Raw genomic sequence first — 24376 nt, 5'->3', positions numbered from 1 at the left:
CTGCTAGTTTCTCAAAAATCTTCTTCTTCCTTTTTTTTTCTCTTTTTCTTTTTTTTATCATTTTCAAAAGTAGTGGGAACAGGATTAGTTAATATCTATTTGGCTGTTTAGATCTTCTCCCAATTATAATTTCCAATAACCCAAATAGAATACATGAGTCCCATGTAAGATTTAGTGTTGGGTTCTTCCTCACTTCTCCATTTACACTTCTTTTAACCGTAGAATTCGAAAGGATCAAATGTGAACAGGCTCTGATTGTGCTTGGTTCCTCAATCTCAATGGTTTTAAATACAGTTATTATTACCGTTGCTTTTCTGTTTTTCAAACTCCTGGTAAGAAAAGACGAGGGGAACCCCTGATTGAAGGTCGGTTCCAACTTCATTCCCCTATCCTGGGTCTATATCAAAATGGGCCCTACCCGTATTTTAATCCATGTGGACTGTGGAGTGATCAGGTGGCTAGTGCATCTTGTCCATCAGATTATGGACCTTCTTGATGGGCCCTACCAAGTCCATATAAACTCCTTTTCTAGACCTAGGCAAGCATCTGGATGTGATCTCTTTTCTATCAATAAAAATGGTCAATGTAAAATTATTGCTTAGTTAGCCACGTGTCAAATTAAGGCTGGACTCGTGTTAACAGCAGAAAGCCTGTTTTTTTATAGAAAAAAAAAATATAGCACAAATATATGTAAAGTAACAAAACCCAAATTAAAATTACGTCTCTATATATAGAACACAGAAAACAGACAAATAGTCTTCTTAGTTCTCAGATGATGAGAACACAGTACATTTTTCCACAGCCACACTTGTAATGGACACTGAAACCTTCTCCCTCTCTCCCAACTGTCACACTTTCTTCCTCGTTAATCTCTGAAACTTCCTGCGCCCCAAACATTACTGATTAACAAGCAAGTTTGATTTAAACAAAAACAAAATCAAGGGAAAATGATATATATGATAGAGACTGAGAGACCTTGTTGTTGGTTCCATCACCGATTTCTTCTTTCATTACCTCCTGCATTATTTCGTTGCAGCATTCATTTATCTGTATCAGTCGTTTCTTTATCTGCTCCGGTCTCTGTAACTAAACAGAGCTCCAATGGTTATTTACATCTGATAGAAAACAATTAATAGCAGCTTGAAGTAAACCCAGCATAAGCTTGTGCCGGATTGGTTATTCCCGATTCCAAAATAATCTTTAATTACCTTCGTAGCAGAACTCTCCACCTTCACAGGATCCGACAGTGCAGGATTGGTGATCTTGGAGAGCGTCTGACCGAAATCGGATGATCGGATTGTATCTTTTGTGGGCGGTGTCGTTGTAGTTTCTTGACATGCGCCATTTTTCTTGGTCGGCTCTTGAACTGCAGAGGGAATGGTGGACGGAACCAAAGGTGGACAAGATGGCAACATCTCCGTTTCCATGGGTGTCTTTGGTGTGTCGGATGAGCTAGAAAAAGAATGAAGCCTGTCTAAAGCAGTCGCCACCGGCGGTTGTGCTGCAGGTGGTGATGGGGTGGGGAAAGATTGTGATCGATCAAGAAATTGTGGTTTCTGTGGGGAAGGTGGCGGAAGATTGTTATTTTCGGACGGAGGATCCGGCGCAGAGTTGCACCGGCGGAGAGTCCACAAGGAAGAACCAAGAACAGTGCTTGTGGGGACAGGAGATGAGACCATGTCTGAGATTGAGCGAGGTTTTGGCGGTAACGTTGGATCGACCATGATTTTCTTGTTTAATGGCTCAGAGGTGCAGAGTTCTTGATGCAGATCCGAAGATGATCGTTTCTTCAGGGAGGAGCCACACAACTCACAGTGGCCATGGCTGAAATCAGTGCTCCCGAGCAGGAGCATAGACATGGGATGCGTGATTTCGGGGTCGAAACCCATGCCGTGATCATTACCCTTCTCTTGCTGCATATCTGCGCCTTCAAGATCAAGATCGCAATCTGTGTTGCGTTCTTCTCTGCTCTACCTTCGTGTTTGGTATTCGCTACGTACGCCTGGAGCCTGGGGGAGGGCGAGCTCGAATGCGTGGTTTTTATAATGACAAGGCCACAAGGCCTGCGCCGCGGGTCGCGACATACGCAAGCTGCAATTAAAAAAAAAAAAGTTTTGTGGGCAGGGCGGATGGTGCCAATGGACCGGTTTTGTGGGCTGGGAGATGGGCTAAAGGGTGACAATGGACCGGTTTTGGATTGGACCTAAGGATCCAAGTGTATTGAATCCAATTTGGCCCATCTCCTATTGTAATAGAGTGGTCCCATTGGCAAGACCACTAACTCCTACATAATGGTGCATGTATAGGAGTTAATGCTAACCCAACACCCCACTCACATGGGATTTGTTAGCTAAGTGGGCTGAGGGGGCAACCTTAACCCTTGGCTATAAATAGCCTTGCCTAGGAAGGAAGGGCCCTTTTTTCTTCCTTTTGGATAATCACACTACAAGAATCTCTCAGACACCAATTGAAAATTGCAAGCAACCACAAACTCATGCAAACTCCAGCAACTGCAAGATCAAGAGAAGAAAGAAGGTAAAAAGCTTCTTCGTTCTCTACAACACTTGGATTCAAGCTCTCCAAAGAACTGCATCGAGGACAGCGTCTCACTCCTCTCCATCACACAACTCCTACTCTGCTTCTAGTGGCGTCGTACCAGTGATGATGACAGAAGCCGCGACGATGGAAGAACGACTCCAGAAGATGGTTGAAGCCATTGACAACCTCAAGAGCTCCAACGCTGAGAAGGATCTCCAAATTGATTTCTTGATGAACAAACTGGAGATACAAAACCGCCAATCAGAGTCCAGTCAAGGACCTTCTCACCCTCTAGGATTCACTCCTCCAATGACTCCTAACCTCCAAGAGCAGCAGAAGCAGCAACAAGAGGAGCATGATCAGGTCACGATGTAGAACATGATGCAAGACACCACCCAAGTCTCTATCGCTTCTTTAACGGTGCAACAAATCCAATACATGATCACTGACACCGTAAGGGCTCAATATGGAAGAGTTCCACAGACCTCTCTAGTGTATGCCAAACCATACACTCGTCACATTGAAGAGATGCGCATGCTAGTCGGCTAACAACCTCCTAAGTTCCAGCAGTTCAACGAGAAGGGCAATCCGAAGCAGCACATAGCCCACTTCATTAAGACTTGCAACAACGCAGGAACCTACGACGACCAAATGGTGAAGCAGTTTGTTCGCTCCCTCAAGTCTACAACGTTTGATTGGTACACCGACCTCCAGGCTGGCTCCATCAACAGTTGGAACCAGCTTGAGGGAGAATTCCTCACCATTATGCAATCAAATTACTGAAGGAGTTGGAGCATGCTACCATTGAACTTGTACCCAGAAACGAAAACAAGCAAGCTGATGCCTTTGCCAATCTAGCAGTAGTCTTAGCACTCACAGGTGATGAAGCAATAGTGATAGCTAAAAATATATAACTCTAACAAGTGCACTAGTTATCAAATAGTATAATAATATCGTTCCCACGGGGATTTAACAAAATAAGTATTAGAATCACAGTCTTCCCTTATTATTTGGACAGTCGAAATTTAGATTTAAGGAAACAAGAACTACTGAAAATAAAAACTGGAACAAAGAGAAAATGGAAACAAAGGTGATTACTAACCGAATATGCAATGATGAAATCATTAGGACTTTTGGTCCACCTAACCAATGTAATGAATATTGATGGATCCAATTATCCAAGACTAATTGTTATTCCCATAAGCTGAGATTTTCACAAATTTATTTAATATTCTCTCTCGAGATATACTAAACTTACGCCCATCAGGTAACCCTTCAATCTCTCAAGTAGAGCTCTCAAGATGGAAGTGCATTAGGTCCAAGAAAACCATTAAATTCAGATGAATCATGTATATACATCTCTATATACCATTCAATTCACACTATGAATTATTCTGTCAATTATGTGAATTCCTCTCTCAATTCATTCACATAACCCAAATCAATTAAGAGGTGGCCAAGCTCTTAATTGCATTAAGCACAATAATTCATAGACTATATGGAAATCACAATCTTGGATAAATCAAGAAGATAAAAATATATTCATTAACATGGTTAGGCTTTCCACAGCCCTAGCAAGAAACAAATCAGTTCATAATGGAAGAATTAAAACAAACAAAGGGGAAGAAAGAACTCTTGAATTCGCCCATGGTGCTAAGATCTCCTCTTCTTGAAGTTTCTTGAATTCTTGAACCATTCTTGAACCCTTCTTCACTGATTGCTCCTTGCTCCTTGCTCCTTGATTCAAATCAAAAGTTGAATGATTGAATGATTCAGTGATCAAGTGATCCCTAAAGCTGGTCCACCCCCTCCTTTATATAGATTAAAAGGGAGGGGGTGGTTTCCTACTTTCTCTTGAAGTTGATCTTTACAAGAAATAGAAAGTCCTATCCTAATTCTAATCCTATCTCTTTATCTCTTGAACTCAATCCTTTTATCACTCTAAGATTACATCAAGAATTTAAATATAGAAGGATTCTTCTTAGTTTATTGTTCTTGGATTCGTAATAGACCTCCTCTGCGAATTGGGCTTCAGCCAGACTTTTCTGCGAGTTGGGCTTCAGCTGCGGATTGGGCCTTCCTATGAATTTTCTGCGACTTTGGGCTCGGAATTGACTTCGATGCAGGCTGAATCTGCGAAAGCCCAAAACATGAAAGTTGTGGCTTTTTCTATTATCTTTCCAGTGGATTTTGAATCAGCCCATTCGGAGTTCGGAGATGCTAGTTAGGCCCAAATCACTGAACGATGTCGAAACTGTGAAAAATCATCCGATTTGTCTTTCTTTGCTCTTGATGCCTTCTTTCATACTCTGGACCAAAATACAAGAAATATGAGTCCAATTAGATGCTAATTTATTATAAAAGACAGAATAATCGGGGATAAAAATATGATAAATTCTACTCTCATCAAACAGCAATACTCGTTTGTGCAAAATGGGTTCTCCCCCCTAAGTCACCTCAAGAAGAGATAGAGCAAGAAAGCAATGTGGCTTCTATATTCACTATACATGTTGAGGACTGGAAACAAACCTTCATCGACTACTTACAACATGGGAAGTTGCCTGAAGATCCTAAGCATAGAGCTGAGATACGGCATCGAGCACCTCGTTTCCTATTTTACAATGACAACCTCTATAGACGCTCCTTCAATATGTCTACATGAGGTGTATCCACGGAGACGAGGTCCAAAGTGCACTCGACCAAGCACACTCTGGAGTTTTTGGTGCTTATCAATCAGGACCTAAGATCCATGATCGCCTTAAGCGGATGGGCTTCTATTGGCCAACAATGGTACAAGACTCAATTGAATATGCCAAAAGATGTCAGGCATGTCAAATTCATGGGGATTTTATTTGCCAACCACCGGAACCTCTACATCCTACAGTTGCATCATGGCCATTCGATGCATGGGGACTTGATGTGGTTGGTCCCTTGCCTAAGTCTTCTCGCCAGCACCTCTTCATCCTAGCAGCAACGGATTACTTTTTCAAATGGGCTGAAGCGGTTCCTCTTCGAGAAGTAAAGAAAGAAGATGTTGTCAACTTTCTCCGGATTCACATTGTCGCTACGGTGTTCCACGTTACATAATCACAGACAACGAGAAGCCATTCTCAGTAGCATTGGTGACACAGTTTTGTGACAAGTTTGGCATTAAGCAGAGGTTTTCAACCATGTACAATGCAGCAGCCAATGGACTTGCAGAGGCCTTCAACAAAACTCTCTATAAGTTACTTGAAAAGATTGTTTCTATGTCCAAGAAAGATTGGCATGAACGTTTGGATGAGGCCTTATGGGCTTATCGGACATCTTAACGCACCGCTACAAATGCAACTCATTTTGCTTTAGTATATGGTGTAGAAGTTGTACTTCCCCTAGAGAGACAAATGAATTCCCTAAGGATGGCTGTCCAAGAGGGAATTACAGAAGATGAGAATGCAAAGCTATAATTAGCTGAGCTCGAAGCGCTAGACGAGAAGAGGTTAGAAGCTCAACAAAGAAAAGAGTGCTACCAAGCTCGTTTGGCTCGTTTGTTCAACAAGAAAGTTCATCTTCGCTCCTTTCAAAAATGAGATATTGTCCTTGCTGTTCGACGACCTATTGTTCTCTCACACCGTTCATGGAAGAAATTTGACCCTAAATGGGATGGGCCTCACGTGGTGGAAGAAGTCTACACTAATGGTGCTTATCTCCTTGTTACACCAGAAGGTCTACATCTTGGGTCCATTAATGGAAAGTACCTTAAGAGGTACTACTCCTAGTCTTTTGCATTGTAACGCTCCTGGCCCGCATGAGCCTAATCAGTGAACGACAAAACAAAACAAAAAATAAATAAAGTCTTTTGCATTGTAACGCTCCTAGCCAGCATGAACCTAAACTGTGAACGGAAAAAAAAATAAGTCTTTTGCATTGTAACGCTCCTGACCTACATGAGCCTAAACTAGAACGGCAAAACAAAAAAAAACAAGTCTTTTGCATTGTAACGCTCCTGGCCCGGATGAGCTTAATCTGTGAACGACAAAACAAAACAAAAATAAAAAGTCTTTTGCATTGTAATGCTCCTAGCCAGCATGAACCTAAACTGTGAACGGAAAAACAAAAAAAACAAGTCTTTTGCATTGTAATGCTCCTGACCCGCATGAGCCTAAACTGTGAACGGCAAAACAAAAAAAAAAACAAGTCTTTTGCATTGTAACGCTCCTGGCCCGCATGAGCCTAATCTGTGAACGACAAAACAAAACAAAAAAAAACAAGTCTTTTTCATTGTAATGCTCCTGGCTTGCATGAGCCTAAACTGTGAACGGAAAAAAAAAAAAAAAAAAAAAAAAAAACAAGTCTTTTGCATTGTAACGCTCCTGGCCCGCATGAGCCTAAACTGTGAACGACAAAAAAAAAAAAAACAAGTCTTTTGCAATGTAGCGCTCCTGGCCCGCATGAGCCTAAACTATGAATGGCAAAACAAAAAAAAAAAAAAAAAAAAACAAGTCTTTTGCATTGTAACGCTCCTGGCCCGCATAAGCCTAAACTGTGAACGACAAAACAAATGTCAAATATGAGAATTTCTCTTTTATAAGAAAAAAAAAAAGAAAATATCAAATCCATTTCCAACATCATTTGACTACAATGTAGAAGTTGTTTCATTTACAAGAGAAAGACCACTTCCTGGAGTTTTACATAATTAAATATATTTTTACAAAGAACAATGGATGCTTATACAAGTTGCGTTGTCACTTAACATTGACTTGCATCTCTTGCTTGTTGGTTGTCTTCAATTGTTTCAACTCGCCATGCTGAGCTTTTCCACTACAAGTGCTTCACTATCTTTCTACTACTTCTTGCTAGAGTATTATCTTTGGAGGTTAAGGAAAAGTGCTACACCACCTGGTTTTATTATTGTTCCTCTATTCCTTGTCATTCCTCCTTAAAGGTACAAGACATTACATTAATGTGGAGTTTCTTGTTGTGAGCGGAAGGCATGTCAATTGTGATTTGAATCCATTGGTTACTGGAAAAGGACTTATTCAATTCAGATGCATCACTTCAATAACCAGATCTGCTAATTCTCACCTCCTTCCGTTTCTTGGAGCATGTTTAGCTCTATCTCTACATGCAAGGTACTCTTCACCACATGATGACAAGGAACCAACTTCATGAGCAAACAGGAACACATCAAGATGGTAGACCTCTTCAAGAACCCCTATCACCATGGCTAGTTTGGTCATAGACATCCGCTCATGTGTAAAGAGATCTTTGCAACAAGCTCGCTTAAAGAAGTCAAGAGCAATCATATCCCTTTCATGGTAAATGAGTACTCATTCTATATGACTTCCAGAAGACTAGCAAACTCTCTAAGGAAATAGAGGACTCAAGCACTACATGATCTACGATAGCTCCTCTTGGTTAGAGAGGTTCAAAGAGCTCTTCCTATTTAGCTCTATGTCGAAACATGAACTTATCAAGAGTCCATCCGTTACAAGCATAAGTGTGTTGAGAGTTCTGCAAGGAAAGTAGAGAGATCACCCATTCAAAGTTGGGTATTATGGCTTTGCAACCTTCCTTCTTGAGGAAAGTTCTTTGTTGGAGGATGTATCAAAGATGGCGAGAAGAGAAGAAAGCTTTGTGCATCAAATCCTCTAGGAAAGAAACTCTTTGCAAGATAATCCCTAAATCCAAGAGACCTCGGACCCGAAAGTCTATGAAGCTCTGGACCTAGGGACCCTAGACCATTGAAGGTCCGCAAGGGCCTGCTGCTGATGAAGCCGTACAAATATACCAAGTGGTGAAGCTCTGACTCAACATGTACTATAAAAGCAAATGGAAGCAAGCCAATTTACGGGCCTTGCATACAGAAAGAAGTTGAGAGGTGAAGTTCATAGTCTTGTTTTAGATCAAGAACTTGAGAGGTCATAAGATCGACATGATTACAACTATTTCTAGAAATTTCATGATAAAAGGAGGTTGCAGTTTTGGCGCTCAATGGCATTCAATCTTGATGAAGGGTGATTTGGCCCGACCTCGTAGCACAGGGACACGTGTGCGTGACCTGGCTCGACGAACAGCTCAGCCTAACAGCACAACCGTAACTCGACAGGAGGGACCCGCCGAGTCCAACATTGGCCACTTGGCGGGGACTAGCACCCGGCCAACCTTGACTCCCACCAAGTGTGGGAGATCCCGAACTCTTCTCAGGGCCCAAGCTTCCCCTGAGACCCGAGCTCCTCCTAAGGGGCCTCGAACTCTTCCTTCCTAAGAAGGGAGCACCCCGGTTTTTGGCTAAGTGTTTCGAGGGAGAAACACCTCAGCACAGCACCATCGAGACTCCAGTGCGGGCACCTCGGCGTACCTCGGCACCTCGGAGCAAGGCAAACCTGCCCCAGGTGGTTCGGCGTACAATAGCTCGCCAGGCTACAGGGAGGTCTGCCTGACATCTGTGCCTGCCTAACATCCATACCTACCGGATCCGGTGGCAAGGCTCGGATCCCTTGCCAGGTGGCGTTCTGTTTGCCGTCTCTAAAAAGCATGGCGTGCTTATCATGTCCGTACCTTGCAATAGCAGCCTGTGACCGAGCTCCGATATAAAAGAACCCCAACCCTCACGAGGCGAAGGTATTGAAGCTAGCACTTTCAGCACTCTTTACTCTTTGTATCTTCTTTGAGCTTTCCCCAGAGTTCTCACATAGCCATCGGAGTGTTCCCTCCGGGAGAGCTCCCCGGGAACCCTTCATCTTCTTCTTCCTCTCAGGTGTCGTCCACGACAGCTAGGAGCCAACTCTCAGCTAGCTAGGAGTGCCCAGATTGTGCAGCATCATTTGGGGACGTCTGTGGGAACGCTTCAAAAGGCCTTCCTCCAACTTCTGTGAAACTTCCCTCAAAGAACTCATCATCACCATGACTTCCTCCAGCAACTCCCGTCACCAAAACACTCCAGAGGAACAACTCCACCTACCCACCGTCTGCATCGGGCAGTTCACCCTTCCCCTCTCCGTGGACGGGGTACCTAGTCTAAATGTGCCCCTGACGGTGGCACCCATGACCGTTCCATTACCCTTACCATTGGAACAACCTTTGCTGAACCCACCATTCTCCCTCCGGTGGCCAGCCAAGGTCAGTTCGAAGACCTGATGCAGTGCATGCGAGCCATGCAGGCCCAAATGCAACAGTTCTAGCAACTTCAGTTCCACTAGCAGCAAGTGTTGCACCAAGTGTCCCATTATCAGTATCAGCAACAATTTCCTTCACTCCCTCCCCGACATCCGGCTGCGCAGCCGACCAAGCCTCACCGCCGTAGTGAACTCCCTTTCTGTTGAGGAGAGACCTCGGCATCGTCTCATTGAAGGAAGGAAAGGCTCCCTACCCCCGCCTTGCGGCCTACAGTCAGGATGGGGGCCTTCCAGCCGGTCAGGCCGGCGTCACATCAGCATTCGCAGTTCGAACCTCTGCTTGCGGAGAACCGGTTCGAAGTGCTAGCCGATGACTTGGAACAAGGTCCCTCTGTTCGCAGCTACCGATAGTCGTCCCTGCCTCTCCCTGGGCCCATCAAGCTCAGTAACACAGAGGCCAGCAGAACCAACGCCGAGCCGGCCAAGAAGCAGCGGAGACGCCGCCGAGCTCGCCGAACTGCCACCACCCACAACCTGCCCGAGCTCAGAGGCAAAGTAGAAATAAGCTCGGAAGAGGTAAAAGCTACACCACTTCTTTCAGTCCCCTCCCCTCTGTCCCTAGAGCTCCTCGCTGTCCCCATGCCAAGGGACTTCAAACTCCCCCCGCTGGACAAGTATAATGGGTCCTTTGACCCCAATGACCACATTGACGCCTTCCAGTCCCAGATGCATCTGGCCAGGGCGAGCGAGTCTTGCATGTGCATGGCCTTCTCGACTACTTTCAAGGGAGTAGCCCGCACCTGGTACCAAAACCTCGTGCCGGGCTCAATAAGGAGCTGGCCGCAGTTCGTGCAGGTCTTCACCTCCCACTTCGTCACTAGTAAGAGGTGCCCGAGGAACCAAGAAAGCCTCCTCAGCATAGTCCAGAGGGAAGGAGAGTCCATTCAGAACTACATCAAGTGGTTTAATGACGCTTGCCTGCAGATACCCCACCTAGACCCTGCAGTTCGGCTCACTGCGGCCAAGCGGGGCATTACCCACAAGGAGTTCAGATGGCATGTGGTGGTCAACCAACCCAAGACTATGACCAAGTTCCTCGAACTGACAGATCGGTTCATAGGGACAGAAGAGGAGATCAACCAGAAGGGTGAGCAGGCCCTTGAAAAAAGAAAAAGGGAACCAAAGCCCCCAGCTCCAAGTGACAGCAAGAAGAAGAAGGACTTAGCTCGGGGGGCAAAGCCAATCCAACCTTTCCAAGCTCCGGTAGCAGAAAGGGATTATACGCCCCTCAACACTAAGCGGGGCGAGATCTTCATGGCAATCAAGGATGCCCCGTATGTGAAATGGCCACCTCGGCTTAAGGCCAATCCCAATGTTAGGAACAAAAACTTGTATTGTAGTTTCCATAGATATCACGGTCATAGTACCGAAAACTGTAAGAACCTCCGCGATGAGATAGAAGAACTTATCCGTCGCGGGTATCTAAGAAATTTTGTACAACAACAACAACAACAACAACAACAACAACATAATAATAATAATAATAATAATAATAATAATAATAATAATAATAATAATAATAATAAAATAATAATAATAATAATAATAAATAATAATAATAATAATAACAATAATAATAATAAAGCGGGTAGGCACGGGGAGCAGGGTAAAGAAGCTCCCGAGTCCAGCAGACAAGCAAAACAGCCACAGAGGCAACCTCCCGACGAGAGACCAGTTCGGGGGACCATCCATGTCATTGTTAGGGGATCAATTGTCGCAGGCTGCACTTCGGCAGCAGCTCAGTCATCAGCCCGCGAGGCCGCCAAGGAAGAGCTTAACCCCCCAAAGCGGCCAAGGATGGAGGAACCGATCTTCTTCACTGAGGATGATGAGCGAGGGGTTCATTACCCCCATGATGACGCGCTCGTCATAAAGATTAAGATCAACGACTTCGAAGTCAAGCGCATCCTAGTCGACTCGGGCAGCTCGGCAGATATCCTCTTCAAGGCAGCCTTCGATCAGCTTCAGCTCCAAGAAAGCGACCTGAAGCCTGCAAACACTCCACTCGTGGAATTTAGCGGTGAGGAGGTCAGGCTTTTAGAGAGAATCACTGTACCTTTGGAGGTCGGCACCTGGCCCAGCATGGTAAGGCTCAACCACGAGTTCCTAGTGGTCGCGACCCCCTCCCCATACAACGCAATAGTAGGTCGGCCCATCACCCATGCCCTACGAGCAGTAGTCTCCACCTACCATCTAGCAATGAAGTTCCCTGCAAACACTCCACTCGTGGGATTCAGCGGTGAGGAGGTCAGGCTTTTAGGGAGAGTCACTGTACCTGTGGAGGTCGGCACCTGGCCCAGCATGGTAAGGTTCAACCACGAGTTCCTAGTGGTCGTGACCCCCTCCCCGTACAACGCAATAGTAGGTCGGCTCATCACCCACGCCCTACGAGCAGTAGTCTCCACCTACCATCTAGCGATGAAGTTTCCTACAGACTTCGGAGTTGGAGTGACGCGAGGTGATCAACTCGAGTCCCGCAAATGCTACGTAGTCGCCCTCAAAGGAAAGGCCAAGGTAGTAGACGACCTCGAGCTAGAACGACCTGTGGAGCAGTTCGCGGAGCGAGCCACACCTACCGAAGAGACCATTCCCGTCCCGGCTTCAACAGAGGATCCAGCTCGGGTACTTCAGATCGGCGCTTCTATTGAGGAGCCCCTGCGGTCTCAACTGGTAAGTTTCTTACTCGAAAATTTAGATGTTTTTGCGTGGTCAGCGGCAGAAGTGCCCAGCATAGACCCCAGCATTATAACTCATAGGCTCAATACTGATCCTGTAGTTAGGCCCGTTAGACAGAAGAAATGCAACTTAGCCCTAGAGTGATATAGGTATTAAATATATATATATATTATATAGATGTTATTTGTTATTTGTTAGGACTAGATATAGGTATTAAATAAAGTTATTTTATTTCACTTACTAACCAAAAGTAGCAATTGCCTTAGTGGCATAAGTATATTTCATGATTGTTATAAATTCAAATAAAAAAGATTTTCCTTGATTGTTTAATCATCATCTATTTCATTCAAAAGAACCTATATCAATAATTCTCCTTGATTGTTTTTACTTTTTATTTTTTTTTCCTTTTCGTGTTTGACTTGACCAGGTTTGATCCAATGATTGACAAGCTTTAACTCAACAACCTCATTTTCGCTTTAGATTGTTCTATGATTGACACATTGTAGATTTAAAATAATCCGAATCACCCATCAAATCAGATGCGTTTAACCATTCTATTCTACTCTTACTCTTAGCCATTTTAATAAGACTAAAAAGGATCAACTATGCTTTGAAAGCTTGTGACCTCTTTAACGGCCGAATTGAATGTAAGGTTGGAGTTCGTCTTCGGTCAATGCAAAGGCCGTTCGAACTTCGAACAGCCTTTATAGCCTTGCAATGGAATATCTCGGTATTTATGTGCTTTATTTTATGGATAGATATTCCCAATGTAAAGTTCCAAGAGGCTGTTTTAACAGTGTAAGCATGAATTTGTATTTAGGTTGTTTACAATACCCCTAAACATTTTATATATAGCTTTTTGGGGGTTTGAGGCAAGTTCAAAGTATTGATATGTATTGGCCTGTATTAGCCGATACGTATTGTTCTGGGACCCCTCTGATATGCTCTTATGGTGGGTGTATCGGGGGTTTGACCGGTTCAGGGGGTGGAGGAGCCCTAAACCAGCTCCCATGAACCAGTTGCGAAAAAAAAAAAACATCAAAAGCTGTACCGATTTACCTGATATGCCCATACCAACATATCGGGTATATCGATATTTTGAACCTTGGTTTGAAAGTATTCATGGCTTGACATAGGAGTGTAAATTTGGTGAATTGTCGATCGGCCGGTCATATTTAAATTTAACCCAAATTCAACCCTAAGAATTGGATCTAAAGCCTGAGCCTCCATTATTAAAACTGAGGTTAAGGCCCAACACCAACCTTTCAATACCTGGGGCCTACAATGACTCAACCTCTCACCATGGGCCCATGTAATTTTATCACTAACATGGAATTTCATCATTGGTTCCCACAGCCTCCTACCTATTAGGCCCTATGTATTGAAAAGTTGCATGAACTTATCTAATATCAATACTTTAAACCGTAAAATGAGAATCTCTTATATTTTGCTATATATTTGTATGTAGGGGTGTCAATGGACCAATTTTGAATTGGACTCCGTCTAAATTAAGACAGATTGAGCGGAGTAATAAGTTATATTAAATTTGGACGGACTGGACGGACCAATGTAGGAAAGTTGGGGGGCTTGAAGTTGAAAATAAGAAGAGGTGCACATGGGGGGGGTTACCATCCGTATGACCACACCCTCTAATAATATGGGGCTGTACCATTTCTGAGGTACAAATTCTTTAAGAAATATCATGTGCCAAACGTGTCAGTCCACTGACAAGATTTGGTACCCTAAAAAAAAAATGAAAAATCAATCCAATCTATGGTCCTCCTAAGTCTTTTATGTACCTCATAAAATACTCTCTCTTCATGTCTCTCACCCACTGTTCTTTAGTTTTCAATTCATTTCTTTCTAACACTCTGCACTGAGTTAATGGAAGAAAAGAGCTAGAGACTAGGGCACATTCCTGCAGCGTTTATTTATTTGTTTTGTCTTGATCGATTGCTAAGTGAGAGAAATGAAGATGGAAGGAAATTATCTGAAAAAAAATGTTTAAAATATATGTTTAAAACATATTTGAGAAACCATCAAAATTTCTCTAACTTTTTGACTAATTAAATGCAATCTTTATTTATATGGGACAAAGTCTTTATCGTGAAAAATATATAAAAAGGGCATGAATAACCAACATTACATTGTAATTATTGTTGTTTCTCCCAAAAATTTTTTATGCATTATTTTTAAATATATTGATTTTTATTACAAATTAGAAAATGACAAAATATTAATACTACGAGTAGTAAAATATTATTTATGGATGAAAATAACAAGAGACAATAAGAACATTGTAACCAAAAATAAATTTAGATTAGTAAAAGGTTATGTGTGGAGTTCAGATCTGTGCCCCACAAGGGGGTGCCTCACAATCATCGGGAGATGTTCCCAATACACGGTGGGGATGTGCTGTGGGACGTTGTGGGGCGCTCTCTGTGGGGCACAGATGTGAACTCAGTGTGGTAGTGATATTGTTTCATCGTGAGGCTTGTTTGGTTTGATAGCCTCAACTTTCTGTCTTATTTTCTGTTTCTATATATCTTCTTTTTGGTTGAACCAAACACAGTCCAATAGATGAAACACAATATGAAAGGCACGAAGTTCGACATAAAGTATGGACCCAAGCTCAGGCTGGGCCTAAGGCCACTCCAACTGAGCAATAGGGCAAATGGTATGGTGTAGAAATCGCACTGTGAAACATAAACATGAATCAAAATCTGAAATGACACAAGTATTGTCTTCAACATTTTTAACATGAACCAATGAAAAGGTAAATAGGCATTGAGTGATCAACATTTTTAGTTACATTGCACCATAGTCACACTCAAACAATGATAAAAAATGAAGGTCTGTACCACTAGAGACCAACATCTTGTTATAGAGTTTGGATTGGCTTCCAACAGGGTGCATCCCAGAACACATCTCAACATGCATTCAAGGTTCAAAAAATTGATACAATACGCTTTGTATCGGGCGTATCGTATCATATCTTTTGGATCCTGATATGCTTGTTTACAGGTGTTTCGGGACCCCACTATTTTCTAATGAAAAATATAGGTATTAAACTCCCCAAAAACCAAATTTTGAAAAAATAAAAAAAAAATCATATTTTTGTATGGTTCAAAGTACCAATATGCCTCTGTCGATATGGAGAGGCATATCGATACTTTGAACCGTGCATGCAATGGGAACATCCCATGTACTTGTCATGGGGAGACGTTCCCAATTCACAGTTGGAATGTGTTGTGGGGTATTTATGGGATGCACTCCTTGTCTTTGAGTACCATTTTGAATTCCTTACCATATTTAATTTTTTACTATATAAAGTAGATATGTGCCTTAATTTTTGTACCAAGTGATAAAAATTAAATTTGATTATATAATAATAACTTATGCATTTACTTGTGCATGTGCAGAGTAGGTGCCCTTATACTAGTACTATATAAAATGGATACTTGCTTTGATTTCTACATTGACTCATTGGGTCAGCTACATGAATCATGTTCCACCAATCCGTTTTATATATTTATAGTCATCCACTATTAAATTATTAGTGCTTAAATCATTTCTTAATACACCCATGTCTATTTTGGTCTACCCCGAGCTATTCTAGCCGCATTAATGTATAACAAATCTCTTTTTCTAACTAGTTCAGTCAATGATATTCTATGCATGTGCCCAAACTAAGTCTACTCTCTCATTTTATCACCTATTAGAGTTATTCTTAGGTTTCTACAGATGACCTCATTCCTAATCCTAACCTTTCTTGTTTTTTTACTCATCCATCTTAGCATTTGCATTTTTGTCACATTCAATTTTTGGACATGTTGTATCTTAAATGTTAACACTCTACTCCATACAACATAATTAGCCTTACAAATGTTTTATAGAAATTTCCTTTTAAAGCGATATTCGCCTATCACATAAAAGTCCTGATGCACCCCACCATTTTTCCCGTCCTGCTCTAATTCTCTAGGTGACATGGTGACATCCTCATCAATCCTAAATATATCTTGGTTCACACTCATTTTATTACTAAATTTACATGTCATATACTTTATTTTAGTCCCACTTATTTTAAAACCTTTTGTTTCTAAGGCATTTGCCCAATGGTTTAATTTTTCATTTAATCTTTCATTAGTTTCATCAATTAAAACAATGCTATTCGCAAACAATATGCACAATGGAACTTCTTCCTGAATATGTTTAGTTAATTCTTCTATGAGCAATGCAAATAGATAAGGTCTAAGTATTAAGCGTTGATAAATTCTCTTACACTCGTGTTCTAACAATGGTTGTTGCCACTTGATATCTATATACTTATTTTGAACCCCTTTCTTTTCCAAGACCCACCATATTATCTCTCTAGAAACTCTATCATACTATAAAATTTAAATTAAAGTGGTGTAATTCACAAATTGTCTATGCACGTGCATAGCACATACTCTTACACTAGTCAAACAACTCATTTTGACTTCGATGGTGTTAGCAGTCCTCACTTGTCACAAGAGACTGGATTGAAGTTGCATCCAATATGAGTTTATTGCAAGGTTCAAAGTATCGATACGTACCGACCGACATGTATTGTATTAGCAGCTTCCCAATTTGCCCCTACAAAGATTGTATCGGGTCAGACCACAGTTCAGAGGGTAGTCAGGGCTTAAAATGACCCCTCTGCAACCACGGTCACAAGATTTCCTCCCGAGTTGCAACTCCAATGAAACAAGAAATTCAGAATGTCGTGTGAAACGATATTTTATTTCAAGCACTGGTGTGTTCATGTTTCGTTGGCAAGTCACAAGAGAGTCTTGCTACCATGGTTGCAGGAGATGTGAGTTCCCCTCTAAGCGTCCCATGGATAGATCATACATTGACTAGGTCTGAATGTCAGCCCAAAAAGACTAAAGAGAGTCTTCAAACCTTATAGGATCCTTATTAGAGTGAAATTGAACTCATATTTGTTTGCACTCTCTTCTGCTAATTAAAGACTTAATTCCCTCTTGCCTCTTGAATTTCTATCTATTAAAAATTCATTAGAATGAAAAATAAGACTCAAAATTACTAATTGAAAAGCTAACAAATAATTATTGTACCAAGAGAGACAAGGATGGGTAACAACCCATTAGCTTGTTTTCAATCATCATATAACAACATGCACAGTGGAGATAAATCCAATGGCAATAATAAATATTGAAGAAGACATTGGAGCAGAGATAACAATGACATGTACAAAATAACAAAGTAAAAAAAGGACAAACATTTAATTCTACCATTGAGTACATGCATCCTAGGTTTAGTAACTACTAGTCCAATAAAAAGTGAAGCAAATACAGCAATTCATGATGTTCAATCATCTGTATCATATAGGCAAATAGGAATATCTCAAAATCAAATGTCATAATTTCTTTTATTTTCTTTTTTTTTTGTTGGGGATATAAAGTGATTACAAAAATTCCATTCACTCTTCTCTAAGAATCCAACAAATTAACAATCAAAACATTGAGAATTGATTCAGGATACTCATTGAAATTGTAATGGCACATTGGTCCTAGTTTTCTCCTGATAAAACTTCAGTCATGAGCTAGAACCCATTAGTATCTTAAGAAAAGAAAGAGAAAGGAGGAAGAAAGGAGTTTACTAATGTTTCATATAATCTAAGGGTCCATTTAGTTTATATCCAAGATCATAATTGGAATCCCCATTAATCAAAATCAGAATTGGATTCCAGTTGTTATTGTTTGGTTCAACTAGAAGCCGAAATCTGAATCACCCAAATATTTCAATTTTGCCCCTATTAGAAGAAAAAGAAGAAGTGGGGGAGAAAGAATGTTGAGCCCTACAAACACAAATTCTGAAGATCCCTGCAAATACAGAAGTTAGTAATAGCTGGGGCTAACACACTTGTACCGGTCCTCCAATATAAAACTAGAGGACATTAATATGACCCAAGGAAGCAGCTCGAGACAGGGGATTTTCTCATATATGAAATTGTGCATTAGAGTTGAATTGGAAGCCTATATTTATAATGCAGCTTCCATCACTCAACAGTACAAAAATAGATAAGGGGAAAACCCCTTCTTATCCGAGATTATTCTAACCACCTAAACTCTTTCTGCCTCTTGGATCAAGAGACAAGTGTCCTACAAGGTAGGATTAGTTGCCCAGATTTTCCCAACTACCTTGCCTAACTTTGACCACACCAAGCAAGAGTCTTGTTGACATGGCATCAGTTTGATTATCTATAAATAGACCAAGAAAAGGAGACTAGTCAAAGATATTTAGCCATTGGTATAGGCTATGTAATCGGCCATAGGATTTGTCCATACACCAAGGTTATTCTGAATCGAGGGCATCTGGACACTTAGATCAACATCTCCCACTTGGCCATTTATGTTTGAGATTATAACTAGCATTTAAGACCCATAATTAGTTTATGCCTATTGAAGTTTTCACCTGTAATTGCCTTAGTAAAGGGGTCAGCTAGCATATCTCTAAAAGGCACATTCTCTACACAGATCTCTTTCTTTTGGTAGATATCAAATAAATACCTGTATTCAAGCTCTATATGTCTTCCCTTGGGGCCAATTTCCCCATTTTTTATGGTTTGAATGGCAGCTTCATTGTCATTGTAAATAAGAGCTGAGTCACAGTTCAGGCCTTCCACCTTTAGTTCTTCTAGGAACCTTCTGATCCATACATCTTCAGAGGCTGCATTACTGCATGCAATGAACTTTGCTTCCATTGTAAACTTAGCAACACAACCTTTTTGTTTTGCTGGCCCACGAAACTACTCCTCCTCCTAAGAGAAAGACATAGCCAGTTGTTGATTTTCTATCATCAACATCTCCTGCAAAGTGAGCATCACTATATCCTACTAGTTCCAATTCACCACAAGAGTAGGTTAGCTTAGTATTTTTAGTTCCCTGGAGATATCTAAAACTTCTTTTTATTGCATTCCAACGAGACAATCTTGGGTTAGTTTGAAATCTACTAATCAAGCTAACAACAAAACTTAAATCAGGTCGAGTACAGAGCAATGCATACATAAGGCTGCCTACAACTTGAGCATAAGGTTTCTTAGACGTTTCTTCCTTTTCTTGTTCATTTGATGGGCACATTTCTTTTGTTAGTTTTGTTCCCATAATTATTGGAGTATCAACTAGTTTGCATTCATCCATTCTAAATCTCTTAATGATGGAGTCTATGTATCTTTCTTCTGATAGGGTCAAAGTTCTTATTTTCCTATCTCTCTATCTTTATTCCAAGAATAAAAGAAGCATCACCTAAATCTTTCATTTCAAATTGAGAGTTTAAGAAACTCTTTGTCTTTTCCATTAAATTCATATCATTTCCAGCAATCAAGATATCATCTATATAAAGAGATAATAACACAATGGAACTCCCACTATTTAGGACATAAACATAGCGATCAAAAGTATTAGGAACAAAACCAAGTTTTGTGAGTGCATTGTGAAAAGTATAATACCACATACGAGGAGATTGTTTTAATCCATACAAGAACCTTTTTTAATTTGTATACTTTTTCTTCTTGTCCCTTTATTACATATCCTTCTGGTTGTTGCATATAAATTTCCTCATTAAGTTCTCCATTTAAAAGACAGTTTTTACATCAATTTTAATAGTTCCCAATCAAAATAAGCCACTAAAGCAAGTAAAATTCTAATAGAGGTGAATCTAGCAACTTGAGAATATGTTTCTTCAAAGTCAACTCCCTCTTTTTGTGTGTAGCCCTTAGCTACCAATCTAGCTTTGTACTTTTCTATTGACCCATTTAATTTTAATTTCCTTTTTAAGTATCCATTTACAGCCTATAATTTTCCTACCCTTGGGTGGTTCAACTAAGTCCCACACCTGATTTCTAACCATTGAATCAAACTCTTCATCCATGGTTGTTTTACATTTTTCATGATTAGTATAAGTCATAGTTTCAGTAAAATTTAAAGGATCAATTTCATAATCAATTACGTAGTTAGTTTAGAAAGTATAAAAGTCTTTGTATCTACTAGAGGGAACTCTTTCTCTTTGAATTCTAGTGATTGTATCAACTTTAGGTGGTTCACTAGTATTAGTACTATCAACAACCTTTTCTTTTTCTATTTCAAAGATGTCAACTAATTTCTTTGGATCATTTGGGTCAACTTCATCTTTTAGGAATTCAGAATCCCTGCTTTCAACTAATTCAATTAATCCATCAGATTTGTGTCTCACAAATCTATATCCCTTTGATGTTTCAGAGTATCCTATGAAAGTTGCTCTAAAGCTTTTGGAGTCTAACTTATTTCTAAGTTGATTTGGTACCCATACAAAAGTAGAGGATCCCCAAATTTTCAAATTTGAAAGATCAAATTTTCTCCTATCCAAAGTTCATAGGGAGTTAGCATATTGATTTTTGTTGGGACTCTATTTAAAATATAGACTGTTGTGGCTATTGCTTCCCCCCAAAAATGATTTCCCAAGTTTGAATGGCTTAGCATAGACCTATTCATGGGCCGGGTGGCCCGACGGGCCGGCCCGGCCCGGCCCGACCCCCGGACGGGCTTGAACATACTTATAGGCCCGCGGGCTTAAAGTTGGGCCAAAAAGCCCGACCCACAATAAATTCGAGCCGGGCTCGGGTTTTGTCAAAATAGCCCGGCCCGAGCCCGGCCCGGCCCGATCTAATGTTAAACTTAAAATTAGTTATGTGATTATGTCCATTTGAATAAATTTTTTGATTTAAGAATGTAAAATTGTGTTTTAAAATATAAAAGAAAGGGAAAAATACCATCTTGTAGGCCCATTGTTCATTTAAATAGAAAAAAAATACTATCTGAATTTTTAATTCTAATTTGAATAGGGAAAATTGTTTTTTTTTCAATTAGGTCGGGCTTCGGGCTCGGGCTCGGGTTTCGGGCTTTTTACCAGGCTCGGGCTCGGGCCCAAGTTATAGGCCCGTTGGTCGGGCTGGGCTCGGGCTCGGGCTCGGGCCTAGTATATTTTCATTAGTGACAAGTGAAAGCCCGAACCAAGCCCGGCCCAGCCCAGCCCATGAACAAGTCTAGCTTAGCATGGACCTTGTCATATCTATGAGGGTTATATTTCTCCTTTCAGCTACCCCATTTTGTTGGGGTGTGTAAGAGATAGTCAACTGATGTAAGATTCCATTTTCTAAACAATAATCATTAAACAATTCAGAGGTGTATTCTCCACCCCTATCACTTCTAAGTAGTTGTATTTTCTTTCCTACTTGATTTTCAACTAAGGTTTTAAACTCCTTGAATTTTTCTAAGACTTCAGATTTTTTATTTAACAAATAGATAAAACCATATCTTGAGTAATCATCTATAAAGGTTACAAAGTATTCCATCTTCCTATGGGTTTTCACATTAATTGGTCAACAAACATCAGAATGTATTATTTCTAAAATTTCTTTAGATTTTTTAGCCGTTCCAAATGGTTTTCTATACATTTTCCCTTTTAAACAAGGTTCACAAGTCTTAAAGTCTATATTCATTTTTGGTAACAAGTCATTGTCACGCATCCTCTTTAATTTGTCCTTATTTACATGGCCAAGTCTTAAATGCCATTTATATGAATCTAAGCAAATAGAAAAAGCACAATCAATATAAACAGAAGCATTGACAATTTTATTATTAACATTCAATCGATACAAACCATCTTCTCTAGTTCCCCACAAAAGGATTATCCCATGCTTCCCTATGGATACTTTTTCACTCCTAAAACGGACTTCAAACCCCTTTTCATCAAGACGAGGTATAGAAATGAGATTTTTCCTAAGGCTAGGAACATACAAAGTATCAGACAGAATAAAATCGGTCTCCTCTTTTATAGGAATTTTCACAATCACCACCCCTAGGGCATCACAATAAGAGTTGTTTCCCATAAATAATTTATGTTGCCCTGGTTGCAACTCTTTCAAGTCAAGGAAAGCTTCTTTGGATCCTGCAACATGTTGAGATGATCTGGAATCAATCCACCAAGAGCTCGAGTCAGAATCAGCTATGAATGACTCTGAAACCACACAAATTATGTCCTTGGTGTTAGTATCAGGATTTTGTTTCTTTTTAGAGCAATTATATTTGGTGTGTCCCGGAGCACCACAGTTGAAACAAATCACTTTCTTCTTTCCTTTATTAAAGTTAGTCTTTTTGAACCATTTTCCTTTTCCTTTCTGAAATTTAGGTTTAGGCTTCTCACCTGATTTAGTTGGTTCGGATGTAGTGTGTTTAGTAACTAAGGCTTGAGAGTTATTCTTTTTATTTCTTCTCTCAGCCTCAACAGCAAGTAACATGGGGAGATTCTACATAGTGATGTTTTGGCCAGAGAGGTTAAGGGTCATCACTACTTGTTCCCAAGATTTTGGTAAACTATGTAGAATTGTAGACACTTGTACTTTGTCTGGGATGGAATTTCCTACAGTTGCTAATTTTTTAGCTATTACTATCATTTTGTTAACATTTTCAACAATAGGATCATCTTCTTTTATTGCAAAACCATAAAATTTTTCTATCAAAAACTGAATGTAAGATTTAGTAACCTTCCCATAAGTTTCAGTAACAGCATCAAACATATTTTTGGAATATTGATGTTCTTCAAATCACATTTCAATATGGTTCCATAAAAGTTAGAATAGTAGAACGGAGCTATTTTATTATGTTTTTTGGTATTTATTATGTTTTTTGGTTTCAACAAGAGTGGCATTTTCACTAGGAATTGGAGGAATAGCATCATTTAATATGTAGTCTAAACAATCTTGAGCAAGTATGTGTGCACTCCTCCTTTTCCAGATTGGATAATTTGTCCCATTAAGTTTTTTGGTTCTACTTAACTCTGCAGCCACAGCTTTACTAGCCATTTCTAATATGCAAATGTAATTTGAATAGGAAATAGGGGTACTTAGCTCTGATTATGCCAGACCATGGCTATTGCTAGTTGTTGTTAGTTTCCTCCACTGGTTATGCCAGACCATGAATAAGTATGACCAAAAAAAGATTCTCCATCATTCACAAAAAAGGATAGGGTTGCTCATGGGTCGGGTTGGGTCGGTTTACTGCGATTTTTCCAACCGACCCGACCTGGTCGGGTTACCTAACATAGAAACCAAAACTGACCCAGTGTTAAGCAAAACCGACCTGGTCGGTTTCGGTCGATTTCGGTTCTAAGTTCATCCTTGTGATAAAATCTTGCTAATTTTAAAAACTGTCATAAATTGAACATCATTTCAGTCATCTCCAATGATAAAATTTAAATGAAAAGTTAATCACAAAAGTTGTTCATTAATCACTATTCACTAATCCAAAGTTTCTTAAAACCATTCAAAAACTGGGTGGCCTAATGGGCTTTGGAACTTCATGTTTGAACTAGGAACTAAGTCGGTTTGGTTTAGGTCGGTTTCGGTTTTCTTGTGTGAAAACCGAAACCGACCCGAATCATCGGTTTAGGAATTTGCACAACCCGAAACCGACCCGTGCTGATGAAAACCCGGCTGACTCGGGTTGGGTCAGTTCGAGTTGGTCAGTTTGGTCGGGTTGGGCCTTCTTATGAACAGCCCTAGAAAAGGATTCCTTTACCTCATAATAATAAAAGAAAATAAAAGATAAAATACAATAACCAACCTACACATGTAGGTTTCACAAATAATACAAAACAAAGTTGGCATGTCAAATATGTTTTCATACCATATTCATCAATCATAGAAGACTGATGATGCATGCCTTAACAAAGTTCCAAGCATGGTTTAAAGTATTGATACACAGGAAATGCAAAAATTGCAAGAGGGGTTCTTATATTTGTATACAAATTACAAAGACCCCTCCAAAATCTATGTAAATAGCACTTCAGTGGGTTCAAAAATCGATATGTTTCATATTATATATACCAATAATTGTGATATTTTGAACCTTCTGCTGCGTTTGGAATCAGTGTAAAACGTCGTCAGTGTAAAAATACACCGATAACGTTTTACAGTGAACGTGAAA

At 40.4% G+C, this 24376-nt stretch overlaps 1 protein-coding gene across 2 annotated transcripts; it reads right to left on the bottom strand.

Moving 5' to 3' along the window:
- Positions 1–635: 635 nt before the first annotated feature.
- Positions 636–1990, bottom strand: LOC148801712 (uncharacterized). 2 transcript variants are annotated; one of them, XM_088899666.1, is made up of 3 exons: positions 1209–1990; positions 976–1086; positions 636–882 (listed from the first exon to the last, which is right to left on the bottom strand). In XM_088899666.1, exons 1-3 carry the CDS (start codon positions 1917–1919, stop codon positions 769–771), a joined length of 936 nt encoding a protein of 311 aa, XP_088755792.1. In that variant the 5' UTR covers positions 1920–1990; the 3' UTR covers positions 636–768. The 2 variants fall into 2 exon arrangements, with proteins under 2 accessions (XP_088755792.1, XP_088755793.1); XM_088899667.1 differs by having other exon boundaries at positions 976–1080.
- Between the last annotated feature and the right edge of the window lie 22386 nt (positions 1991–24376).

This window comes from Nelumbo nucifera, chromosome 3 (genome assembly GCF_055504915.1).
Source record: "Nelumbo nucifera cultivar China Antique chromosome 3, China Antique-T2T, whole genome shotgun sequence".
NCBI classification, from domain to species: Eukaryota; Viridiplantae; Streptophyta; class Magnoliopsida; order Proteales; family Nelumbonaceae; genus Nelumbo; species Nelumbo nucifera.
This window is presented reverse-complemented; position numbering and strand designations above follow the sequence as displayed.